General features: G+C 40.8%; 1 protein-coding gene across 3 annotated transcripts in view; it reads right to left on the bottom strand.

Annotated features, from left to right (window-relative positions):
• Positions 1-19,409, bottom strand: part of PCLO (piccolo presynaptic cytomatrix protein) — a 504,664-nt gene extending 485,255 nt beyond the window's left edge. For all 3 annotated transcript variants that reach the window (XM_034765561.1, XM_034765570.1, XM_034765579.1), the window contains exons 1-2: positions 19,077-19,409; positions 11,372-12,569 (exon numbers count right to left, since the gene is read on the bottom strand). In XM_034765561.1, the coding sequence (XP_034621452.1) occupies positions 11,372-12,569; positions 19,077-19,315 (1,437 nt within the window). In that variant the 5' untranslated portion in view covers positions 19,316-19,409. The remainder of the gene's footprint in view (positions 1-11,371; positions 12,570-19,076) is intronic.
• Between the last annotated feature and the right edge of the window lie 957 nt (positions 19,410-20,366).

Raw genomic sequence — 20,366 nt, 5'->3', positions numbered from 1 at the left:
TACCTCATCCAGTGCACTAAATGCCTCAATAGCAAACTATATGGGTGAAACTAAACAATCACTACAGTCTCCAATGAACTCACATAGGAAAATGATAAAAGACAAAAACACCCTAGCACCTATGGGTGAACACTTTTCACAAAGTCATCACTCAATATCTGACCTATCAGTCCTCGTCATCAAAGGAAACTTGCACAACACTTTAAAAAGACAAGCCTGGGAGCTTAAATTCATAACTTTGCTAGACACTAAAAATCAGGGACTAAACAGATGGATTTATGACTTATTACAGCAATCTGTAACCCACTAATAACTCCATCCAGCTGTTTCTTCCCATCCCCTTCATTTTCTTCCTATGACTGGAGGGGTGTTAATGGGTCACTTTCCCTTATATGCTCCCTTGAAATAAGTATTATGGTAATTACTTTTGGTAAACAATCTGTTCCACCTTGTATTTAGCAGTGACACTGAGTTCGTTTCCGAGACCTGAAGAAGAGTGCTGTGTAAGTTTGAAAGCCTGTCTCTCTCACCAACAGACGTTGATCCAATAAAAGAAATTCCCTCACCCACCTTGTCTCTCTTACCACCAATAAAGTCATTTAAAAAATAATGATGTCCTTTTAATTTTATCAAATGCTTTCTTCACCATGTGATACAATGAATGGTAAACACAGCACCTAGTTAAGTCCAGCCTGATTATAGTGTCCAATTAGAATCTAAATAAATAAATATGAGTCCACTCTGTTCTGAAGTTTGCAATATATTATAACTTGAGCACCAACAATGTTAACTGCCTCTGTATTCTAGGTTTTCATTTTTTATTTTGTACTTTCTGAATCAAAATAAAGCTTTTAAAATAAAAGTTAATGAATAACTTCTACAACTGAAATTAAGAAAGAAAAACAGAGATTTTACTTTTTTTTAATCCCTCTGTTTTAGCCATAAATTCCTCCCAGGCATTTTAGTTGGAGGAATTAAGTGCCAAAACCCCAAAGCCATTATAACCAATACATTTCATCTTAAACTCAAAGAACTGTAGTTTGCACGTGTTTTAACTGAAGGAGTTGTAAAATAAATTATGTTAAGAGCTGTATTTTATCAACTAAAACATATTGAAATATGGGCCTGATCATGTGTCTACTGCCATCAAAGAGTTTGCTTTTGATTTCAACGGGAGTAGGCTTGGGCTATATCCAGGGCTGCTCTTCCATATTTTTACAGAGAATGTAAAATTTGCATTGTGGGAGGGTGAGCGCCTCACTCTCCATTTCCCCTCTATTCAATGACCATCATCATAAAAGGAGAAAGAGTCAGCAGTCAGAGCAATGTGTCATGGGCAGCAATGCCCTGGCCCAAATCCCAAACTCTAAGTTATATGTATTTCTTCCCAGAGCCAAAAATGCCCAAACCCCCTAGTGCAGTGTGGCCTCACCACTGATCTGAAGCTAGTGTAATTGACCAAGGAACAATCACCCCAGTGGATTCTTTGGTGGAGTAGAGGCTCCTATGCTACACCTCTTCATCTCTTCTGCCAGTATAACAAGGAAAATGGGACATTGCCAGATCATCTCCAACCATATTGATCTCTTCGCTTAGTTTCTGGCCATTTGGGGCCATCTGCAACTCCCTGAGATGGCTCTAACCCGAAAGGCAAGACCAGCAATGCACGGAGCATGGAAAGACCAGTGGAGTGAAAGATAAGCTTTACACAGCCTTTCATACTCCCCGTAACCTGCATTCAGGGAGTATCAACCAGTCTCCACTATACAGTCCAGAATGCTTCATAAATAAGGACTGTGTGTGTCATACATGGTGATAGAAATGTGTTTGAGACGGGCATTTTATTTAAAGGACTGACAAAATACTGAGAATAAGCACCCAATAACTCGAGGAGAGATTTGCACAGAAATCCAAGATAGCTGCACACATCTGAGAAGGAACTGAACACTGACCTAATAGTAACTACAGTCATCTGCGCCTCCTCCCCCCACCAATTTTTTTAATCTTTTATCTCCTTCACAATCATTTCAAATTTAAAAACTTTCAGTCCAAAGCCTTTCACTCCAAGTTCATTCCAAAGAGAGTTTTTCTAAAATCAATGAAAACAGATTTTGATAAAGAAAGGAACATTGGCACAACCTGTACTGAAATCTCATGGACACAAGCATAGTAGAATAAGATTGTTCTTTTCCACTTCAACAATTCAGTATCCTTAAGGACTCACGTCAGATTAATGTGCTTCCAAACATACTTTCCTTAATAATTTCAATGAAACTTTTTGCCACAGATACAATGAAAAGTCTGGCATCTGCCACGGGTTTCTTCCTTTCTCTTGCCCCTCAGCCCTGTTAAAATTTAACAGATTTCCTGTTGCACATATCCCTAGTAACACTTTTGTTCAGATTTCAGCACTGTGATATGGAAACCACTATCCTCATCTCCTAGCTCTCTGATGTGAAATTATGTTATTTCAAAATAACAAGCAAACACTAAAATATATTTCACAAACAGACGAGCCATATGTTCAGAGAAATAATAACAGCTTTCTAATGACTGTACTAGTTAAAAATGGGACCTCCAAAGTAAGCGTATTGTCTATTTTCTAGCAATACCATCTATGAAGCATGGCCATGAACGAAAGACCTGTACCATCTTATTCAACAGCTCTTCTTTCTCTGTCCATTCAGAGTCAGAACTGCTGACTCCAGTGACAAAAATACATATTTATTGCTTTCATGTTTAACTTTCCTTAGCCCTACAGAGACAAGACAGCTCAGGACGAGCTGGATTCTACTCCTTCTTGTGCATTATCAATAGAATGGTTACACCTGTGTAAACCCATTGAAGGCACTGGACTAGCACGGGTGTCACAGAATGCTTTAGCTGACCTGCAGGGTCCCCACATCTTCTTTACATTTCAGATTGAGCACATTTGAAACAACATTCACTGAGACACAATAAAAATGGAGCTATTCTGACAGCCATTTCTCAGAGCAAAGCTACATTTTAAGATAATGAAACTAATGATCATTTACGCTAAGTGTCCTGGCAGTGTGAAGGAGCCTTAAAGGGTGTAGAAAACATAAGGACCCTGTATATTCCCAGCACAGGGTAAAGATTTATGAACCCTTTACACTGCAGGGGATTGTAAAGGAGCCTCAGTATAAATGAGAATCAGGTCCAATGTATTTAAAAGGCCAAACTCTGCACCGAAGCGTGACCTAGAAGTCAATTCCCAGCACGGGAACAAACATGTGTTTATGGCTCCCAAAGCCTCCAACAGGAGCCAGAGACAGGAATCTAAACTTGATTTATAGAACAAATTTTTACCTAGATAATATTAGGCCCTAAAAGTGCAAGTCAACAATAATTCATGTACGCTGGTAAAACATCATAACAGATAAGAAGCTAAGTTTCAGAATCCTGGAGTGGGCAAAGCAGGAGTCGGTTCAGCTCCAGCCCAAATACAACAGGGATGACATGGCCATTCTAAACTCAGGTATGTAACGCATCAGTTAAATCAGCGTGTGCATCAGATGACTGGAGGGTAGCTAAATGTAATGCCATTTTTTGTAAATGTTCCAGAGGCGATCCTGGCAATTACAGGCCAGAAAGCCTAACTTCAGTACAGGCAAGTTGGCTTTAGTAAAAAACAGAATTATCAGAAACCTAGTTAAACATGATACGTTGGAGTAGAGTCAGCACAGCTTTTGTAAAGGGAAATCATGCCTTTACAAATCTATTAGAATTCTTTGAGGGGGTCATTCAACAAGCATGTGGACGAGGGTGATCCAGTGGATATTCTGAACTTGGACTTTCAGAAAGCCCTTTACAAGATCTTTCTCCATAGTCTCTTAATCAAATTAAACAATCATGAGAAAAGAGGGAACATCCTCTCAGTAACTGGTTAAAAGACAGGAAACAAAAGGTAGAAATAAATGGTCAGCTTTCACAATGGAGAGAGGTAAATAGCATGGTCCCCCCAGGCTATGTACTGGGACAACATATTCATTAATTATCTGGAAACAAAGCGGTGAATAGTAAGGTGGCAAAATTGGCAGATGACACAAAATTACTCAAGACAGTTAAGTCCGAAGCTGACCACAAAAAGTTACAAAGGAATCTCACTAAACTGGGTGATTAGGCAAACAAAAAGGCAGATGAAATGTAATGTTGACAAATGCAAAATAATGCCAAATATACGTACAAAACAACAGGTTCCAAATTAGCTGTTACCACTAACAGTATAGAACACAAATGGTTAACAAATAAAAGTTCATCTGTTCTGCATAAAAAGCATACAACCAAGTGAATATCATTGGGATTTGACAACAGATTATCCTTTCTGTTCAAAGAAGGAATCATCCACACTTCCTGCCCAGTGATTACCCAGAAAACAGCATCCCAAATCACATGACCTGATGCAGTAGTAAATTACAGTTGCTGGGCAACAGTAATACCAGTGCAGATGGCTCACTGCAGTTGACATCTTTAGCTATGCAGATTAATTTATAATTTACTTGTGTTAAAAACTGGACAGAAGAGTTTCCTGGGCTAGTGGTAACTTACTTAAAAGCCTTTTAGAGTATTTTCTATTTAAAATGATCAGCCTACATGTTGGAAGGTCAGACATTTCTTGCCATACACTGAGGATCGTTCAGCTCTTTTTTTTTTTGCATTAAAGAAACTAGAAGCTACAGGACAACAATGCTTTTAATACGATTCTGCCCTGAATTAAAGAGTACTAATGTAGACATGCAATCTTCCTCTGATAAAGAATAATGGACAGTGTATTGGGTTCTTAAACAGGAATACTTCAGACTGGAATAATACTATTGTGTATGTACTGAGCACTTTTCATTTGAGGAGCTCATCAATCCTTCCAACAAATTCCACTTTGTGTAAAAATATACACTATATTCTACTTTAAGTGGATCTTTCTTATAGCAAAGTAGAATTAAAGGAGTTACACTAGAGATTAATTTGATCCAAAGTCCCAAATTATTTCAGTACACAGCAATGTTTAAACTGCAATTTAGTAACAGTGAATCTCCAATCATTCTGTGGAGGGGGAAAAAAGCATTTTATTATTGGAGGATTTTACTGCAGATATTTCATTTTAACACCAGGAGATAAGAAACTTTTTAGATAACTGACTGAATATTTTTTGGGTCAGATCCTGATCTCTACTACCTTGGTGTAACTCCATCCACTTTAATGGAGTAGATCTGGCTTTATGCCAGTGAATCTAAGAGTTGAATCTGATATGATATATTTAGAACTAATAAATAAAATAAATACATAATCTTGATCTTTCATTTTGTCTTCATACTTACAATAGTTTATGGAAGGATTCAAACACTTACTACTTTTCTCTTTTGCACTGCCTTCTTCATGTTGCCATCAGTAATAAATACTCTTCAGGACTCAGAGTATTTTACAGAGGGCTTGCTGCGTCACAGCTATTTCTACTGCTCTAATAAAGCCTAGACTTGGAGTCTAGGATTGTAGACTTATTTTTGTTTACAGTAAGTTTCTAGTCCATGTCTCTTTCTGGTTCTCATGCACTAGCACAATGCTGCAGTTTTTGAACTGTAAGCATTGCAGAGAATGTTTAGATCTAATAAAAGGCTGTCTTCATTAGCATATGACAAAAAAGAAAATAATGAAAACACGTCTATCAATACTGTATTAGGTTTATACAAAATGGTGTGCCTTTAATGCAACATTATGTTAGTTAATTCAAATTCAAAAAAGTCATAATGAGGGTTCCCCCAGAAATGGAATGTACTTATCAGGGTGGGGCTTGATAAATTCATGAATGGGACTATATAATGAGGTTCCCTTGGATAGCAGGGAACTGGATTAGATGACCCAAGAGGTTCCTTCCAGTCCTATGTTCCTCTGAATAACAAGATACTCCCTTGTGTAAGAACAGTATTTTGAACTACTGTATGTACTTTTAAATGAGTTTCTTAATAATAGATGTGCAAAGCTGTTGAGTTATAATTGCAGTGGATACCATCAATGAGTTTCCTCAATTTCTCTGTTTAAATTCTTAATAATATGTATTTAACATGCACCTTACCAAATCATCCCCTCACCAAAGACATGGCATATAGATATATCAAACATATAAATAATGACAAGTATTGGTAAATAACTATTATTTATCACGAAGAACATTCCAATTCAGTAACAAAATGGAAATAGAAGGTAACAGGAAAGTAGAAGGGAAGAGTATCCATATTACACCACTGAAAACATGTGGAATGGGTTATTGAAGGTCAGAAGAGATGGACTGAGATAGATGTAAAGGTGGAATGAATTGTAGGATCTCTAAAGGCATGTGATATCAAAGAGAAGCCCAGGGAGGAGATCTGAAATATATAACTAGGGTCTACAACATTAAGAGCTCTAGAACTTGAGTCAATCTGCCCCTTTATAGACATCTAGTGTAATATGCATACAGGTGCATTATCTCAGCACAATCCCTGGCTGAGTATGTGTTATGCATCATCTTTAGTGGCTGGTTCACAGAGGATGACCGACTGCTACAACTACCAGCCAAAGGAAACGAAGTATAGAAATTCATGCGTTTTGCCCCTGGTTCTAGCAAAGCAAGTGTTTAAACATATTAGTAGTGCTTAAACGATCTGGAGGTGCTGATACAGTCCTCACTGAGGACCTGTGTTGTTGGTTTTTAGAATAGGGAATGTAAGAATGAAAATAAAATGATGGGGGGAAAATTCCAAATGATCACACAATAAAACACATAGTTAGGAGGCTGGTTATTTGAGAGACATTCTCATTCTCTTTGATGTGAGATTCGAAAGTGTGTATATGAGAAGTAGAATGGAGGAACAAACATCAACTGTGTTTAGATTTTTTTTTTACCTTATGTAATTGTTTCTAGGCACACACATAATACAGTGATGAATTGAATATAAATACCTAGACACATTAGAGAGACATACGTTGCCAGACACATGCTATTTATGGTGTGCTTTCAGTCTAGAATGTGCTGCATAAAACAGAAGACAGACAATACCTTGTCCAAAGACATTTGCAATGTAAGTTAGTTCAGTCACATGGTGCAAATGATGATCTGATCTCCTGGCAGTACAGTATCACTTTTGGGTCTTGGTTACAAAGTTCTCTATATTGAATTGAGGTGGACAGGCTTCATATAGGATGTGAATTTTAAGAAGCAATTTAAATGAAGAGAGGGTGAACCTCTGGTGTTATTTTGTACTTTCTTCCATGCTGTCCTGATTCACGCAATGCTCTTCTGGAGCTAGTCTGCACGGCCACTACCCTGTCCTTATTCAACCCTCCTCTTCAAGAGCCACTTCTATTGTGATGCCTACAAGAAATCTGCCAACTAGTAACATAGAAATTTACGGACTGCCATACTGGATCAGACTAGTGGTTCAATCTCCCATCACTGACAGTGCCCAGAACCTGATGCTCCAGAGGAAGGCGCAAGAACCCCTGCAGAAGGCTGTTATAGTAGTTTACAAAGGAATAGTCGTGGAACTAAACAATGAATATCCTCTGTTACATGCTGTAGCTCTTCCCCCTACGTTTTGTTCATCTGTCTCTTTTTCATTTAGAACTGTCATTTTTTGGGACAGGGACCGTGCCTGAATAAGAGAGAGTTCCAAATGAAAGAGGTATGAATGGAAGACACAAAGACATGAAGAGGCGATACAAAATGCACAGTAGGGCAATGTAGTAGGAACATTGACTTGAAAGAGTGAGCAGGAGGAAATGAGAGTTTATGCAAGGAAAACTAAACAGTCTTAAATGAGAACATGAGAAGCTTAACTGTTACGCAGCAAGTGAGAAGAAGTCAAAGAAAAGATTTCGTTAGGTAAATGGTGTGATCTGAGGGGTGAGAGGGAAGATTATTTTAGCAGCATTCTGGATGGACTGGAGAGGAATAAGGACAAACCAGGAAAAGAAAGTTTTCACAGTAGTCACAGCAACAGACAACCAAGTAACAAAGTTTTGTTTTCAAGCAGTATGGTGAAAAGAATGTAGGAGATGTGGTATAGGAAGAAGCAGCAAGATTTGGCAATAGCCTGGGCATTGGATGAAAAGGGGGATAAGAAGATGATTTTGAGCTATATAATGGAGGGGAGAAGGGCTCAGAGGGAAAAGATCAGGAGTTCAGGTTCTGTTATATTCCATTTCAGATGGTCACAGAACATCCAGAATGAGATTTCAGTAAGATTGGAGATGAGAGGCTGAGCAGAAGAGGAGAGGTAGATATGGGAGTCATCAGCATAGAGCTTATAGCTGACTAGATTAGAAGCACTCCTCCTTCATTTATTGAAATGATTGCACTGTGAAATAAATGCCTTACCCATGTTTATTTCAAAGTATGATATGAAATTCAAATTTCCTTTTACATATGTATGCAATCAGATGGTCTTAAAGGCAGCTGTATTTATTGTCTCAATGTATTGAATTTCATACCCAGGCATAGTGCCTACTTAAAAAGTTAGTGGAAAAATCAAAGATTTTTCAAATACTTACAGTTTTCTCTAAACCAGTTTGGTTCAAATACACTGAAGGCTCTTGACTATCTTCATGCAGGAGTGGCGCCAGAGTTTTGGCACCCTAGGCGGGGGTCCTTCCACGCTCCCAGTTGTCATCAGCAATTCTGTGGCGGGGGGGTCCTTCCGCGCTCCCGGTCTTCCGGGCACTTCGGCGGCAGGTCCCGGAGCGAGTGAAGGACCCGCCACAGAATTGCCGCCGAAGACCCGGAGCGCGGAAGGACACCCCGCCGCCGAATTGCTGCCCCCCCCAAATCCTGGCACCCTAAGTGACCGCCTATGTCGCCTAAATGTAAGCGCCGGCCCTGTCCTCATGGAAATCTGATATTTTAAACATAAGCCAACTTTTGAGCTATCAGAATCCCACTAAGGAACACACAAGAAAGAAAGAAAGAAAGAAAAAGCCAATGCTCCAATAACTGAATACAAAATGGGCCACAGAAATGTTATCAATTGGGAGTGCCGAACAAGCAGGAGAAATTTCAACTAAACAACTAAAATGGTTTCTCTCTTTCCCCCCTGTACAAGAAAGCTGCAAAGGCTTGAAAACAAAGGTTTATAAGAATTTCATCTTTGAATACAGGTAACATCAATACTACGGAGACAAGGTGAGTGAGGTAATATCTTTTATTGTACCAACTCCTGTTAGTGAGAGAGACGAACTTTTGACCTTACACAGAGCTCTTCTTCAGGTCTGAGAAACTTAGTCAGAGTGTCACAGCGAAATACAAGATGGAACAGTTTGTTTAGCATAAGTAGTTAACACATACTTCAATGGACCATTCAAGGTGAAGTGGCCGATTAAAAAGCAAAGTTGGTCCAATAAAGATATTAACTCACCCACCTTATCTTTCTAATATCCTGGGACCAACAAGGCTACAACAACACTGCATATAACATCATGACTGTCATACTATAATATTTCCTGTGTATGCTTAATGATTTTTATTTCTAAACACTCTTTCTGAGATCAATTCTCTTGAGATCAATTATTCCAAACCTAGACAAACATCCAATTATTTTCCTATAATTTGATGCAGCACAAGGTCCCACCCAGCAAGCCAGACTCAGGAGGTGGGAGTGTGGCAGTAAAGTTTCAGTGTACCAGTGTTTCCCCTTTGCCCCTCATTAAAGAACACTCCTGCCTAAAATGTCCCATATAACATTCTCCAGCAGCAGTATTCTCTGGTCACTCCCCTTGAACGTGTCCTGCAACTGGCCCTAGAACCCACAGGCTATAAAGCCCAATTCACACCTCTGCTAATCTTAGAATTTGCATGCATCAACTCCAATGCAACCTTTTGATATCCCAGGAATGGGCTCAAATAGGCTCAAGTTTGTATCCTCTGCATAGAGGTGCAGAGAGTTACCACTGCATAACTACAACAAATCTTTTTTATTTCATTTCTTTATTAAAAAGACTGCAAACTAATGAATAATCAAGGTTGACAGATGCAAACATGCCATTTGTCACCAGGTACCATCCAAAAATGCCGCTAATACAAGATGTGCATGTGAATGAGATGTATCAATTATCAATGTTCTTTCTTGTTGTTTATTGTAGTCTTTATATTCCATACCAAGCTAAGCACAACTGGTGACTTTTTCTCAAAATTCACGTTCAAGTTCTAGCTGTTACCAGTTCAGGCTTCTTTCCATTAGCTTTCCTGCCCATCTAAACCAAAACCCACGGTCCTCTCTAATATCCTCTCTGGTTGCTTCATGACTGGTTTGTTGGGTTCTTCTCTGGTACCAGTTCTACTGTGCTCAAATTTCTGGGTTATGCCAAGAATGCAGGCATTGAAAATAACAAACCCAACTACAAAGCAACTTTGGGAAATTAGAATAATGGGGGTTTAAAAGCAAAAAGAAGGGTCCAGATATTAATGTGAATTCCCATGGAAAGGATGCAAACAGCACAAATGTAGTATATGGGTAGTTAATCAAGCCACCATACACATCAAATTAAAACAAGTTCATTTTAAAAAATACCGTCCTAATATTATTTTTATGTACCCAGTACTATAACTGCAGGAGATCAGGGTTAGGAGTGGAGATAAGTCTGAGAGATCCTTCTGTGAACTAAAGAATGGTCCACCTTATTGGAAAAAAAAATTGTAAACCATCAAATTACAAATCATCGGCCAGATTCTTAAGTGGTCTACACACCAGTGTAGCTCCAAAACTGTGTCAATCTAGACCACTTAAGGAGCTGACCCTGTATCCATTTCAAGCACAAATTTTCACTAATGTGTGACTAACTGCTCCAGATATTAAAACAGAAAGAATTTTTTAAAATTCTAATTTATTTTTTCACCATCTGAACTGCTTGTTTACTTTTGCACCTCCCTCAGCAGAGATACTAAATACAGGCTAGTCAGTGTCACTTTTATTGCTTAGTCATTTCCTATATCATTTATCTTTCTAGTTCACAGACATCAGCACAAGACTATGGTATCTGGGCTACAAACACAGCAGGGGAGAGTTTAAATCCAAACAAAAGTAATTGTTTTAAAAACAATGTTCATATTAGATTTTGTCTTCTTATTTCTATTGCAGTCATGCTTAGGAGCCCCAGTCACAGACCAGGACCCCATTGTGTTAGATACTGTGCAAACACAGAACTGTCATTTTCCTGCAAATGAAACGTGAATTGTTTGCCTAAACAACCTAACCTTCTCCTCTTAACTTGCTATAATGGGCTTACGTGATGAATCACAAACCATAATAGCTTCTGGACTTAGCCAGAGTGAGTTTTAGCCCAATTTTGGGGCCTAGAATGAACATCAATGTTAGACACTACTCACCTCTATTATATGCGGATTGGGATTAAAGCCACACAGGCTGCAGACCACGGTTTGACACTGTGTGCATGTATTGTAATTGGCCTGTTCTGGAGTGTGCAGCAGCAGTTCAGTGCTAGTGCAAAGAGGACAGAAAGTTTTCTTTGGGGCTGATTCACCAGGTCTGGCTGCAGTTACTTGTTGCTGTGAAGGTTTACCAGGCCCTGGTTGCTGGCCTGATAGTTTTGTAAGTCCTGGTTGTTGTGACGGTAGCTTTGCAGGCCCTGCTGGCTGAGGAGATGGTTTTGCAGGCCCTGCTGGCTGAGGAGATGGTTGTTTAGCAGGTCCTGCTTGCTGAGGGGATGGCTTCCCAGGCCCAGGCTGCTGAGAGGGTTGTTTAGCAGGTCCTGCTTGCTGAGGGGATGGCTTTGCAGGACCTGCTTGCTGTCCTGGTTGCTGAGAAGGTTGTTTTGTAGGACCTGGCTGCTGTGCTGATGGCTTTGCGGGAGCTGGTGCGTGGGATGGTGCTCTAGCAGCATCTGGTAGCTGTGGTAATGTTTTGGTTGGGCCCGGTTGCTGTGGTGAAGGTTTTGCAGGACTCTGTTGTTGAGGTACCTGCTTTGTGGGTTCTGATTGCTGGGGCTGAGTTCTCTGTGGCCCTCGTTGTTGAGATGGTTGTTTTGCTTGTTCTGATGGAGGGCCTGTTGGCTGACCAGGCCCAGGTTTCGGAGCTTGCTTAGCTGCCCCTGGTTGCTGCTGTTGGGGTTGCAGTTTGGAAGGCCCTGCTTGCTGGGGTGCAGATTTGACAGGCTCTTTTTGCTGAACTGTTGGCTTTGGAGGTTGTTGCTGAGTTGGATGCTTTGCATGTCCCTTTTGCTCCTCAGGCTTTCCCTGGTCCTTCTGAACTGCTTTTAGTTTCCTGTTGGCTTCTTCTTGGGCTGCATCTGAGTCCGATATCAAATCAAAAGGATTGAACTTGTTTACGACTGAAGTGACTGCACTTAATGGATTGGCCTCAGAGAGGAAGCTAGGCATCATACTTGGCTTCTGGTCTTCTTTAAAATCAGTCCTGGATTTAGATTCTTTCAGACTAATGGAAGAAGGGCTCCTTCCAGGTGACCGTTGTTCTGTCTTCAACACATCTACTGTTCTGCTTTTGCTTAAACTGGATGGAGACTTACCTGGCTGTCTTGCATAGTGGTTTATATCAAGCTCAGGATGTCTGTGGGGAGAGAAATACAGTAAAATAAAAATAGTGAAAAAGACTAACTATAAATTAGTTGCAATTATTGAACTCTTTGGGAGAAAATGTAAAGACAAATAAGGTAAGAAAAGTTAAAGATTATGGCCCCTGAATCTTCAACTGCTTAACTTCAAGCATGTGAGTAGTCCTCAATGGGACTATTCATATGAGTAAAATTACTCATGTGGTTTAGTGTTTGCAGGATCAGGGCTTATTACTACAAGGATTATCATATTTTTTGTTCCAGAAACATTTATCTGAATATTTAGTAGATGTCTGGTTTAGTATTTAGAAACTAATCTAACAGAAGAACCATCTTTATCCAGAGAATTTTCTTTCAGAAGTCTGAAGCACTACAAAATTAAGCTGTGATTTTCCATTTCATCTAAACCCAGATGACTAACTCTTCACAGTATCTCTTGGGGTGTACAATTCAAACATGGAGACAAAAGAACAGTAAAAGAGAGAGGTGTTCCATAATCAGCAGATCAAAGCATGGCCACCAGGAAAAATACTCACATGTTGCAAAACATTTATATCATTGTGCTCTGGCTATTTGTACCTACTTTTAATGGTGTATTTACAACTGAATATGCAGCAGTGATTCAGGCACCTAAAATCCCAGTAGATCAAAATGTAGAGATGTCTTTTATTATAGTATTTACACTGACATTCGTGTAGAATAAAGAAAAAGTATCTCTTCATTAAGATGACGCACCAGCTAGCTAAGAGAATCACTTCTTTTTAGCTTTTTCATTAATAGCACTGAAACTATCCCTCTTTCCCCCACCTAAAAAAATCAGAATTTATCTGACAGCAAAAATATCTCTGTCTTATTCTGCAGGGGGTTTTCCTTCGCGAGGTCTCATTTCCCTTTGTTTTATAATAGAATATAGAAGGTTAAGCTAGGGAAAGAAGGGAGGCAAATCCAGAGAATACCTCTAGATGTAGTATGGTGTTTTAATTGTTGCTCTGTTGGTTTGTACCTGGAGGGGATGATATTCTATTCAGTGCTATTGTATTTTACCTAAAGGGTGTGATGTGATGTTCTGTTTTGTGCTATCATTTAGTCTTTCCAGGAGGATACGATATTCTCTCCTGTGCCACCATTGTGATCAGTTTTCAGACATCTCAAGTTAAATACAGTCCCACATTTCCAAACATGTTATTTCTTAATGTACATTCATGAAAATCAGGCAGTCATTCATTACAGTTAGCCTATTAAAGAATCTGAGGTCCATGACTACAATAAAAACAAACTAGCAGTACGATAATTTTTAATTAAGGGTTACATCAGAACACTGCCATAGTTATAAATAGTAGTAACATGCTACACTGGATTTCAAACAGCTAATGTTACTATAAACACGCTACTTTAATTCGTGAATATTTTGAGCTTTCATTAAATCCCTGATGACAATGAACTACGCTAAGAAAATCTATATGGTAACCATTTTGGTTCTCAAGATTCTGGCAGTTCACAATTTCACATCAATCCTGACATGCTTTTTAAAAAGTTAATTGCAATTATCCAAAACGAGGATGTAGGGAACAGGATTCCCATGGATGGCTAATTGCTTTTATTGTCATCACAATAACTAGGGTTGCCAATTTTGGTTGGATGTTTTTCTGGAGATTTCATCACATGACATAATACTTAATTAAAGATTAATCTTTAATTCCTGGAGACTCCAGGCCTATCTTAGAAGGTTGGCAACCCTAACATTAACTCTGACTAGCAAGCTGCTTTCAGTGCTACACTTTTTGTTTTTTTCCCCCAGGATAACCACATGGATTATTGGGAGCTTTATTACATTAATGCATGACCCACTGAAGTCAATGAGAGTTGTTTCATTGACTTCAATGAGTATTTGAGTGGGCCCTTACTTACCAGGAAGAAAGGTATATCCAGCATGGCCCAACCATAAACTGAGTCCATACAATGTTTGCAAATGTACTATAAAGCTTTTGCTAGCTGCCAGTCAGGCCTATTTGGTTTTAGTTCCATGCCAATTTGTGGTACAAACTGGATTCATCCAAAGACGTAGTGCTTGCTTAGCAAAAATGTATCAGCTTTTATACTAGAAAAGGCTGAGTATGGTTCTGGTATTAATGCTTGCAACTGTTCAAGAAGTTTGAAAGTTTAGGTTCAAAACAGCAAGACCCTAAGAGAAAAAATGGAGGTATGACTATTAACAATGCATGGACATAAATACTGCCTAATGGCTGAGAATGTTGAATATGCTTTGAGAAACAAAATTCAAAGTTCAGGTCAGGAAATATGAGGTTAATTACAATTCCTCATGCATGAAGTCAGAAGAAATTAAGATTAAAAAAAAAAAAAAACAACTGATGATGATGTTTCCAGGGCTAATTGTGAACTTTTTAAAGTGGTATACTCATGAGAGAAGCAGTCAGCCTCTGCCACTCTTATCTGTGGAACATGGATCTCTTAGAACAAGGAATACTGTAATAAAATTGGCCCAGATTTCCAATGCCCTACCCAGTTTTCAGTGTACCAAAATCTTGTTACCCAGATTATTAGTGTTTTGCACAGTTAACTATTTTTAAAATAAGACAAAATGCATGAATTGAACAATTACTGCTTGATGCTGCCAGACTGCATGTTTACTGTGCAAACCAGATTTGTTTTGCCATTCTGCATAAATGAATGTTTCTATATGAAGGAAACAGACTGTACCTAAAATGTGGAAGAAAATGACTTCAGAGGACAAATTTATTGAAGACTTTTACCTCTGTAATAATAAACCTGGATTTAGGCTATTTATTTTTGGGCAGATGAGTGTGGGAGCAGTTTTTCTAATCTTTTCTACATCCATGTGACAACTGAGTTTTAAGAACTCAGTTATTGTAGTCACATATTGCATTTATAGTTGTTGATACTTCTGTAAATCTCAGAACTTAATCTTCATTTTTGTCTGGCAGGGAATTTCCTGTTGCCAAACATTTTTAAATGGGGAGAGGAACTCCATAATTTTTAAAGGGAGGCTGTTTTTGAGTTGTTAGACCAAAAACAAACCGCCTTTCTTCACTCCCCAATGCCCTGATTCTTTTGTTTCTCTTCCTCATTTAGGCCCTGATTCAACAAAGCACTCAATTTCAATTATATAATTTATAGGGCCTGATCCAAAGCCCATGGAAACCAATTGGAGTTTTACTATTGATATCAGCAGGCTTTGGATCAAGTCTTTATTAGCCTGAAAACCTTCATGATAAAATTAGTTAAACCAAACTGTTTATACCGTCAATTACAATGCATTCTTTTAAAGCCAAAAATAAATTATTAACAATGAACACGAATTAAACGATCCTTCATATTTACAGAAAATACATGTATTCAAAAACAGATATTTCCTGCTGGTCATTGTTTACTATCTTAGAGTCAGTATAATCATGGTACTGACAACAGACTGTATTTATTCTGGAAGAATAAATGCAATACTTAGGATGCGTGGTTCTCAGGCTGGGCTACTTTCACAGCATAGACTCTCAAAATACAACAGCAATTTTTTTGCCAGTGAAAGGAGATTGCTAATCCATTTAATCACAAAATTAAGTTTACCTAAAAATGAAGTGGCTGTGCTAGAACGAGGTTTGATCATCTAATCATTTCTGATGATATGGAACAGATCCTCTGCTAGTGTAAACTGACATAGTGCCACTAACATTCTATGGAGCTAAACTGATTTCCACTAGCTGAGGGTATGGCTCTTTGTAATTCAGTCACAGTTTGCAGACTACTAACTAAAAGTTGTCTGATTTTCTTCAGAGGTGCTGAGCACCCAAATCTCCCATTGAAACTAACTGGTGCTACAGTTGTTTCAACACCTCTGAAAAAATCAGGTCAATTTTATTTAAGTAGCTCTTTTTAAGTACTCAGGTTTGGAAAAACATGATCTTAGTGCTTATAATAAAATGGTTAAAATGTCATAATATGCATTACTTGCTCTAATACCAGCGGCTGCATTTCCAATTACTTGAAAGCACAAAGCCTCTAAAAATAGATATAACTACAGCACTTATTTTATTCAGGTGAAGGGGCAACTCTGTATCCTACTACTTATATTGCTTGCTATTAATAAGTCAGTAGTTGACAAGATGTGTCACACAATGGTATATGGAATATCAGTTCTTGTTATATTTAGAACAGGAAATAACGGTGGTAACTCAGAATCTCAGATACACTGTATAACAGTTGGCATATGCTGTCCTTAATATGGCAACCACTGTACACTGAAAACAAAACTAATTGTTATAAAACAAAAATCTAAAAGCCAGTGCAATAAGGGCACCATAGCAATGTGATACTGTGCAGATACTGAGCCTGAACTTCGGCATCACCACCTGAACCATTTCAAAATGAAACTGGAATAAGCCGGCTATGAATGTATTGTTGGGAACAATCCTGCACTGGAAAATAGATGGACTAAATGACTTAAAAAGCTCTTTCCCATATCTAATTTCTTTGCTCACATAGTGTTACTCTTCAAAGCAACAGCCTCTGGAAGAGCAAAAAAGTTTGAAGCTAAGGAATCTCAGCATCGCTAATCTAGTCAGTTGCTTAAGTCAAAGTCATTGTGTGCCTGATCCAAAGACCGTGGTAGTCATCTGAAGGACTCCCATTGAGATCCATGGACTTTGGATTAGGCCCTCAAAAAACCTTTGCCAGAGAATCCCCGCAGCAGCAAAGAGCAAGTAAAGCTACTGGATACTTGATAATACCGATAGGCATGCAGATATTGTGGTGATGAGCACCAGTACACAACTCTGAGATAGTGTAGATGATAACATAAGTCATCCTTTTACCCAGCATAGCAAAGCACACTGAATTATTAAAATGTCAATTTTACCAAATACAGACAGGCTTTATTTTAATGAAAAGCGAAGTTAATTTATATAACTATAACAATCATCTAATTATTCCAGTTATCCCAGAACATAATTTTAGGGTAACAACTGTCTGCAGCTATAAAGATGTGGCCAAATAACATCATTTTAGCCACCCCTAACAATGTACTGGGAATGTTTATCTTCCTCTGAACTGGCAGGTTAACTTGAAAACAATAAACTTTTAAAACCTGTGTGTCTTTGTGGTATCCCAAACTGCTACACAAAAGGGAATTTTGAGCTTGATTATGCACCACTGGAGGAGTCCCCACTGGTTTCAGTGGGAGCCAGGGCAGGCCCTAAATTAGCTATAGAAAGAATTATATTCCACACAAACTTTCATTATTTGTCCATTCTTAACAAACACGCAAGAGATATAGGATGAAACCTCAGTTTCAAGCAAAATGGAGGCAAATTCATCCCAGGTGTAATTCCACTGACCTCTGTGGAGTTCCTCTAAAGGGGGATTTGGTCTAATCCTCCTTTTTTGTGTTCTCTTAGCATTCACTTATACAAGCCTGACATTATATAAACTGAATTGGTATTTATCTGGGATGAGGTCAGTAGGCCACAAGAACCTGTGGAACAGGCAGTCAAAGGAGGTTCCTTTTCGTAGCCTGCTTCAAGACAAACAACACACACAGCCCCTGGAAACTGTAGGCTCCAAACTAGCCATACCTGGATTGTAGTCCTGAAAAAACGGGCAACTTCAGGACCCTGGACAAGGGAAAGGGAAACCTCTATCTTCGCCTGACCATAATATGAGTTAACAGTACTACTGTATTACCAGCACACAAAGATAAGTAGTATTTCTTTTTGGGACAAGCAATGGATTGGGGTAGGAGGGAGAATAAGGAAGTAAATTATCTTAGCTTTTAGATATACATGAATAGGTGAAGTCAACCTCACACAAGATACAGAATCGCTATTTGACAATACAGCCCATGCTCCCTATTTGTCTTCACCTTCCCTCCCTCCCCCCAAAATGAGAAAAGACATAAGGGGGGACTATATAAGTGAAAACACAGAGCCTTTGGTCTTTGGCTATCTATATAAACCAATGGTTACTCGCAGAGGCAGATTAAGGACTTTCAGATAAAATAATGCCTTAGAGTTTGGGAAGATTCAGAGAGACTCCATCGCTCCAGCAGCAGCCGCTACAGAACTGCTCGGTGTGGGCAAAGCTCTCCCGGCTCCCATTCTAGCTGGGGGAAAGGGGAAGCATCCCAAGCCCCTTTATACAAAAAAACCCCGATTGTTCTTATCTGCAAACCGCCCGCTCCCTTGCCACCCAAGCTAACCCACCCCTGGGTCTGGTCCAGGAAAGGGGGTGGGGGAGAGGAAGCAGCCCACTGGAAGGGAGGCGGATTATTCGTGATGATTAGAAATCCTCGCCGTGGGGGGAGCAGACGCTCCATCCCAGGGTCCCTACTCACGCTACCTCCCCATCCACTCCCCGCCTGCACCGTGCACCGCCTGCTCCTGATGCAATGCACCCGGCTCGCAGGGCTACGGCAGCGGGAGCAGCCCCCCACCCCGCCGGGAAGGGGGCCGGTAGAGGGAGGTTTCGTGGCGTGCCTTTGCATGGGAGGCGGCTCCGCGCTGGTCGCGCCGGGGAGGTTTCCTTTGGGCAGCCCCTGCGCCCTTGACATGACAGCGGCGATCTGTCTCCTCTCCTCCTCGCTGAGCTGGCTCAGATCCGCCTCCACGCCGGCTGCCAGCCCTTGCCCTCCGCCATCCCCGGCTGCGGCAGCCGCCACCCCTTCGGGCAGCCCGGCCAGCGCTTCTCCTCCCTCCAGGCTCGCTTCGTTGCCCATGGCTGGAGGGCTGGCTCCCTACAGGCGAGCTCCCGCCGCTCCTGGGCGCAGGCAAGGCGGGCTGGGCTGCTGGGCGGCTCCGGCCCCGGCTCGGCTCGGCTCTGCCCCGGTGGGGAGCGGGGCAGTCAGTCCTCGGCGGCGGGCGCCGCTGCCTGCATGGCTCCGGGGCGCTGGCTCCGGCCGCTGCTGCCGCTGCCGGGGCGACAGAGAGAGCGGGCACCCGGGCGCTGCCAGCCTCGCTCTGCCACCGCCTCCCCGCCTCCCGCCGAGCGCATGCGCCGTGCGGAGCGCAGGTGGCTTCCTCCCCTCCCCGCGCCCACATCAGCGGCCCCCTCCTTACCCGGGCATTTAAAGGAGACGCGGAGTCCCAGTGCTCCCCCCCCCCCCACACACACACACCCCCCCCCCCCCCCCCCCAACTCATAAGTGCCGCAAAAAAGCTGTTTGGGCCTCCTCCCCCCAAAACCACACCCCGATTCGTAGACAGACAAGTTAGAGGCTCCAACTACATCCCACGCCACAGACCCGGAGAGATACCAGTGCTGGAGCTAGGGGTGCTGCCACACCCACGGGCTTGAAGAGGTTTCCATCCCATACAGAGTTTACGGTTTGGTTCAATGGCTCTCGCACCCCATTATAAAAAATTGTTCCAGCGCCGCTGAGTGCAGCAGCAGCTCAAAATCCCCAATTCACCCTTCTGGGTTCTGCCAGATTTTGGCCGCATCTTACAAATTCCACTGCTGAGAAAGGGTTCACATTTTGCAGCTCCTACTGTACCTTCAACACCTGGACCCTATAGCACCCCAGGTTTTTGTGCAGAGCTGTTGTGGTGGGTTATGTCAGGGTCTCGTTTTCATGGTGCTCTATGAATGGCTACTCTCCCCTCTAAATTCTTCACCATAAAAGAAAGGAGGGGCCCAAACTTGGCTGGATCCAGCTGCTGGCTCCATATTGTGATGGCACTTTTGCATGATGAGTTAGAGTCTGGGTTTATTTTACTTTGTTTTGATGCACTGGGGCAGCTAGACTTGCTCAACCTTATGGCATTTTA

This window comes from Trachemys scripta, chromosome 1 (genome assembly GCF_013100865.1).
Source record: "Trachemys scripta elegans isolate TJP31775 chromosome 1, CAS_Tse_1.0, whole genome shotgun sequence".
Taxonomy (NCBI): Eukaryota; Metazoa; Chordata; order Testudines; family Emydidae; genus Trachemys; species Trachemys scripta.
Note: the sequence above shows the minus strand (reverse complement) of the source record. Positions and strands in the feature narration are given on the sequence as shown.